Source organism: Olea europaea, chromosome 17 (genome assembly GCF_002742605.1).
Source record: "Olea europaea var. sylvestris chromosome 17, O_europaea_v1, whole genome shotgun sequence".
Classification (NCBI taxonomy): Eukaryota; Viridiplantae; Streptophyta; class Magnoliopsida; order Lamiales; family Oleaceae; genus Olea; species Olea europaea.
The window spans coordinates 13,150,889-13,158,148 of NC_036253.1; the positions used below are offsets into that span (position 1 = coordinate 13,150,889).

A 7,260-nucleotide genomic window follows, 5' to 3' on the forward strand; every position below is an offset into this window, starting at 1 on the left:
CTGTCTTGGAATTTCTTTTTCAAATCAAAGTTTCGACAACTTTGAGCGATTTTGACAAACTCCTTTTCGAGCAAAGGTACAAAACATTTACTTCTTGCTGTCTTGAACTTTTGAAGGAAACCTTCTGTCCATTCGTTTGGCATTTGACGTAGATTCGTCAAATCGGTCAAAGTAACTTTAGACTCAAGTCTTATAAAACTGAGCATGGAACAATTACTCCAATTGTTGCCATGTTTGGACAGAGTTTGCTTGCAAATTGATGAACCAGGAGAAAGCTACTCCTATTAATGAACGAGGGAACAACCTCATTTTATGGTAGTCGGTTATTTCACCATTTTGCAGCGTGAGTCGCCCTATGTGTTCTAGAGTAGACATCTCTCCTAAACTGGTAAATAATGAGAATTCTGGCACTTTATACTTTCTAGGCCATGGATATGCTTGCTCTACCCAATCAGGATATGGCTTTGTATAAGTCAGTCTAATGACATGACGTACCCCAAAAGCCATTTGATCCTGTACTATTTCCATAATTTGATTTCTCAACATGAAGTTGGGGTCATATGGAATTCCTACAGGTTGGTTGATCGGTTGATTTGCCTGAGGCCTGATATTTGGTCCTTGGTTGGCAACAAAGTTGTCATGATTTAGGCCATTGTTACCATTAGCCTGAATATTTATTCCATTATTAACACGCGGGATATTCCGTCCATTATTTAGGACATTGTTTCTTACATTTAGGTTACCCCCACGTTAGATGTATCATTACCACTATTCTGATTTGGCATTAAACCATCCTCTGGTTTGAAGTAGACGGACCAAAAGGTGGTTCTATCCCTTGATTTGGACTTAGGACTGGGGAATTATGTCCTACAATTGTCCTAACTTGAAAGTGACTTGCAATAGGCACAACTGACTGACAAATTTGGCCTACTAATTTATTCATTATTTCATTTAATATATTTAGTTGTTTGGTCATGTTGTCATAATGTGCATTCCCATTCTGGGTAAATCTTTTCATATTATAAACATTTCGTAGATTTACCTGTTCAACAACATCTTGTGTGAGTTCTCAAGCAATGCACGCATGGTTCGAGGACTCAACTCTGTTATTAGTTCGTAACGACTGTGACTGCTCTGACTCTGTCCTTCTGTTGGTGGAGAGCTTTGCTGCTCCTCATATCGCTCGATTACAGACTGAACTCCTCCCTGACTTGCTACTTCCTTATCAGATTTGTGAGGCATATTGTTTCACTTGTTGTATCCTCAACACCAAACTCCAATGTCTCACTGGGCGTGCCAAATTGTTGTGTGGATAGTCGCTAACAATTAAAAAAGGGATCAGACGATTGTGTAAGGAATAGATCTCTTGAGACAAAGTTCCAAAAAATCGTATTTTATTGGTGATGATTTACAATTGGAAATAAACAGAATGCCTCCAAAGGACGCAGCACATGAGTACTAAAAGAATTGCTTAAATTTAAGCTGAGAAATTAAAATTATATATTTTCTGTTTGAGAGTGTTTGATTCCGGCCTTTTTCTCTATGTATTCTCTTCCTTTTTATATTCCCTTGATGATTTCTTCGTGACAAACTGCTTGGAAACTGCTTGATTGCTTTATAACTACCCACTTTTTTTATGGTGGCTAACTTGTCGTGGAACTGTCGTCTCTAATTGCTGCCATTACTCTTAGTCGTTCAACCACCTTCAACTGGGCTCCTTAAATCGTGGAATATGATAAGATTACTCAATAACTGCTTCAATAACTATTATCTTGGATAACTATAATATTTTATGTTTGTTAAGATCTTGGACGATTCAAAGGTTTGGGCGAGAACGAGGTCATAGCAATGGGCGATCGTAAGGCACTCCATTCGCTCAAATTTTGGGTCTCTTGCAAGTTTGGACGATGATGTTACTATATTCGTGGGCTTCCACTGCATTCATTAATAATCCTGTTTAGACCTTTATCCTGAACTCTCCAATTGGGATTCACTTTTTGGACTATTTGATTTGGGCTGCACTTTTAGTGTGTCAACAGAAATATAGAACTCCGAAAACATTTTGCTTGACTGCATATAGAGCTAAAATAGAATTTCTGAAATTATCCATTTGTTATCTGGGAACCATGATAATATTGCTCTTGTCTTCTTGATGTATAATGTAACTTCTAAGTTATTCACTTTATCAAGCAATCATATTATAATTTTGGTAAATTTCACATTATGGCAAATCGTTTGATTTACTGCTTCATGCAACTGGCTTTAAGTTTACATATTCTGCTTCAAGGATGTACTAAGCAACCAGTCACTCATTTTCCATTTCCCTTAACTAGATAGTATAATTTTGTCTGGCACTCATTCTTTTTTTCTAATATCTCATTCTTTTTTTCTAATATCTCCTCAAATTATGTTAGTCGGTCTTCAGGGCATCTTGGTTTTCATCAAGTTCTGATTCTTAAGAGGCTTACTTGAACTATTTCTAAATCTATGCCTACTTAACTCTATCCAACAACAATAACAAACTAACTCTTCTTCCTAATAGATTTGAGGTCAACTTGATGAATCCATTTACATTGATCTGTTGGATCCATCGCTATATCTACCACTACCAGGAGATCCAAAGTAATCAAATTCTTTGCAACCCCATCAAGTCATATTTATTTAGTTTATATCATCCTGTTCTAATATGTCTACTGAAGATTTAGTCATCTGTCGACAAGATATCTTTACATATACACAAGGCATGCCCCATCTGCCTAATTGTTTGCCCCTTAGGCTTAATTAGTGATTCTACCACTAGTTTCTCTATGCTCTTGTTTTCCATTCTAGTATGAATTTTTATCTTTACATTTTCATGTCCTGCTAAGTGAGTCTTATAGACATTTTATCTTTTAATTACTTATCACCCACTAGCATAAAGCATAGCTGATTTAATAGCCATTTTGTTGAAATTGTTTTTTAATCTATCAATTACATAGAATCACCATAAAAGTAAACTTTCATACACCCGCCATAATCCTATACAATCTTTTTAAGTCCTTTATTAGTTATGGCACCTAAATAAAACAATCCCTCTATGATACTGAACAATTCTCTCTAGTGGCTCCGTTCTTTTCTTTAACGTTAGTATAATTGAAAAGACATCCTGTATGTTGTATCTTATTTCTGCAAATCTTTAAAAATTTCAAAGTTCTCTGAATTTTTAACTTACAATTTATATCCCACTTGTATCATCAACTAAAACTATGTTACTAACAAATAAAATACTCAAATGGGTTATCTTAAATCTGTCTTGTAATAATTCATTCATGAAGCGGAAAGATGGGACTTGAGACAAAACCTTAGTGCAAACATATAGTAATAGAAAATCCTCTACTACTACCGCTGCTTGATCATAACTACTCTATAACTTGTATCCTTAATAATATTGATGCATCTAATATAAATTTTTTTCCTCCTTCATTTTTCTTTGGCACCAATCCCAACATTTTGATGGGGTACCTACCTTAGACTTCTTTGAATTAATAAAAACTACATTATATTTTGTTTCTCTTGTTTCATTGACCTCTGATTTATGAAAATAACTTACATGGCAGATCTTAATAGTAGAAAACAAGATTGGTTCCACCAAACCCTTGAATGGCACTTTACTATAGGCTCTCTCTCTCGCTCTCATAGATCTAACTTATGAGCCTAATACAACTATAATACAAATTATCTTAAATATCACATAAATTTCAATACACACTCACTCTCCTGTGTTCATCTTGCATTTTTTTTCTTAACGGCATTTCTACACTTTGTTTGCAGTTCTATCTAGACCAATTGGTTTTCTTGTCTTCGGCCTCTTCACAGCCCCCTTATCTATATGAACCAGATAGTAGAGTTAACATTTCTGTAACTTCACGTCTATGAAAAAGGAATTTCTTGGATTTAGTGTTTAACTGCTTACTTGATTTAAATCCTTGTGACCCTTCTCTCTTTGTTATGATAGCTAGCCACAACTTTCTTCTTTCCTTTGTTCCAAGATAACTATGCTACTTATATGTTTCTGCCAAGGCATTAACCACCATTTAGCTTCTTTTTAGCTAAATTATAAGTTTCGAAATCTCTGCATTTTCCTCATTAGGTGGCCTTTCTACTGTTAGACTCTCCAAAAACCTTCTTTTCTAAGTTCAAATATTACTAGGCACATCATTCCACATCATGTTTCTCTCTCTCTTATCCTTGAAAATTATTTGTCTTTCACTCTGCAAGTTCAGCTATCTTGTTCTGTGAAATTGAACCTCTTTCATAATTGTCAATTTTTATATAAAACACATCAAGTATCACCAATTCATGCCAGATACGCTCTTCATCAGTTATTACCTTAAAATCTTTACATGATGATCTATCTCTTCCTAGTAAGAATGATCTATTAATTTCGTTTGCCTATTTCCTAAAATTTGTTATATAAGAGTCTGAAGCATATATTTCTGACTCCAAATAATAAGCCTTCTCAAAGTTCAAAATAATATTATATTCTTCTTCCCAGTAAAAATTTATTTGTACTTCTCTCATTTGGATTAACATTTTTTCCACATGAGCATTGACATCTTATCCAGCAAAGATCTTATCTTGGTAGGAATTGCATTGTGCAACTTTTCCATGTTTTAGCAAAACCATTGCTTGATTTCTTCATTTTATAGTATTGTTGGAGAACAAAGTACTAGTAACACTAGTTGAGATTTCTCTAAACTAAATTTAACTAATATAATTCTTCTTTATGTGTAACTTCTACGAGTTTTTCTTTTAAATTTTGGTACAATGATCAATCCAATTTCTACTCTTTCCCTTGTCCATGTAACACATTTTATATCCTGTTTTCCTAATTCTGTCACCTAACTCTTTTTTGCAAGTTGTGTTAATTTTCTTCACATGCATCTCTTCTATTAGTTCTAAGGATATTTCTTATTGATGTCCTATTACAAATTCCTATTGTAATTCTATTATTTTGTACTAACTTTTTTATCCATCCATGTCCATGGGAGAGTGAAAACCCTTGCTTACTTTTCAATTTCTTCTAGTGTCAAAATATGTTGCATATGGGGTAAGTCTCAACTCTTACCCACTTTTCATGCACATAACATCCGATGCAACATTTTGCTTGTAAGGATGAACCAACATAATGTACAAAGTGATTTAACATAGTTGCCATCAATTTATTTGGAACAAGGCTTAGTTAGTTTATGGCAATCTAGTGCACCTCCTCCCTTCACGGAACTGGTTACAGAAAAACATAGGCAAAGTTTCCTAGTAAACTTGATTGTTAACTGTAAAGTCATCCCCCTTCCCCCTCTTCTACCTAGAAAAGAAAAATATTCTTACGTATGGGGTTCATATATGACAATATGGCTTCCATTTATGACAGAAATTAGTGACCTCTTATCAGTCACCAGTTTTATAGTCATGTCAGCTCTTGTGCAGTGGAAAAAAGAAGATTCTGTGTGGTAATTGTAATGGTGCGGGATTCGTTGGTGGTTTCCTGAGCACAAAGGACGAATAATATACGATGTTGGATTTCAGTATAAGGTGCCACTGGTTTTCCCTCTGAATATTTCGTCTTGGTGTTATCAGGATGGCAAGGACGTACCAGGCTGCATTATAGTACTTTTTTTTTTTTAAATACCTTTTCAGTGTGTCTGGGAAAATATTTGAAGAAAGTAATGTACTCAATTTCATACTTTGTACAATTGTTGAAGCTACCTGTTAGTATCTGTAGGCTAGTCAAAACAGTACGTCAAATATTTGTAATGCACTTTCCATATGCTATTAAGAAAGGCTAAAACAAGATCAAGTCTGAAAGCAATGCATGTTACATGTTTTTCCTTCTCTCAGGAAGTACAATGAATGCTAGTTATTTTTTCAAGTTGGCATTTATGAATTTCGCTAGACCAAAGTTTAGCAATGAACTGAAGGGAGAACCAAAAACTATTCATTTAGCTTACTCTGAGTTTATTGGAAACAAAGCTTAATTTGTTCTTGTAGTCGATCTACTTCGTCCCTTTACCTTTATCAGGGGCAAATTTGCCTAGTTAACCTGATCCCTAACTATTGTGTTGGCATGCTGTCGCACCTCTTAGCATTTCCATTTTCCCATTACATATTCTTGCCTTCATTTCACTCTAATCCCCCCTCCCCCGCCCTTCCCTGGAGAAAAGAAAAAAATCCAACTTCCTGGATTCATGTATCACTGCATAGCTTCCACCGCTGCAGAAACTAACAACCTTCTCTCTTATCAATCACCAGTTTAATATTCACGTCAACTCTTGTGCAGGGGTAAAAAGGAGATTCTGTGTGGTGATTGTAATGGTGCAGGCTACATTGGTGGTTTCATGAGCATACATGACGATTAACGTACAATTTTTGGATCTTCAGTGTAGAGTGCCATTTAGTTCCTTTCCGAATTTATATATTTTGTTGTTATCAGAAATGGCATGGATGTACCAGGTTCCATAGTTTACAACAGTTAAAATACATTTTTCATGTTGCTGAGAAAATTTTAAGGAGACGTAGTACTCAATATCGATTTCCCTCATACTCGCTACAATTGTTCAAGGAACATGATTGCATAAATTGGCTATCTAGCCAAAATTGCTCATAAATTGTTAGTAATGCATTTGCCATTTTCAGTTAAGACAGGTTCAAACCAGATCATACGTGTTTCTCCAATTCTCTGAGGAAGTGCAATTACTGCTAGTTTTTTCTTTTTCCTCTCAACATTTATGAATTTTATTAGATCAAACTTAGAATGAGTCTGGCCAATAACTGTTATTCGTTCCTTCTGATTGTTTTCATCATATAGCAGCAACAGTTTTTCCTCAGTGGCTTAGGGCATCTCCAACCATTGCACCATTTTTTGGTGTAAAGTTGCTCCAACCCAACACCAAACCAAAATGGTGCAAAGTGTAAAATGTTCATTTTGCCCTTATTTAACATTTTCCAAATGAATTTGTTGAGGGTATTTATGTCATTTGTGCTATATATTTTTTAAATACTATAAATTATTATTATTTTTTATTAATATTAATATTAATATTATTTGTATTTAAAATAAATTTTAAATGTAAGACATAATAATTAATATTTTAATTAAAAGACGAAAACAATTTTAAATACATCAAACACGATTATTTATTAAAATTAACACGAATAGAAAAGATGTTGAACGTGCATTTGGTGTTCTACAATCGAAGTTTGCAATAAGGAAAGGACCCGCAA

The 7,260-nt window shown here is 34.5% G+C and overlaps 1 protein-coding gene across 5 annotated transcripts in view; it reads left to right on the forward strand.

The window, feature by feature from the left end:
* The window catches only part of LOC111412956, an 11,714-nt gene extending 5,023 nt beyond the window's left edge, over positions 1–6,691 (forward strand). The window contains exon 5 of one of the 5 annotated variants that reach the window (XM_023043807.1): positions 6,317–6,691. In XM_023043807.1, the coding sequence (XP_022899575.1) occupies positions 6,317–6,395 (79 nt within the window). In that variant the 3' untranslated portion in view covers positions 6,396–6,691. The other 4 variants (XM_023043804.1, XM_023043806.1, XM_023043805.1 and 1 more) reach the window with 4 other exon arrangements.
* Positions 6,692–7,260: the final 569 nt, after the last annotated feature.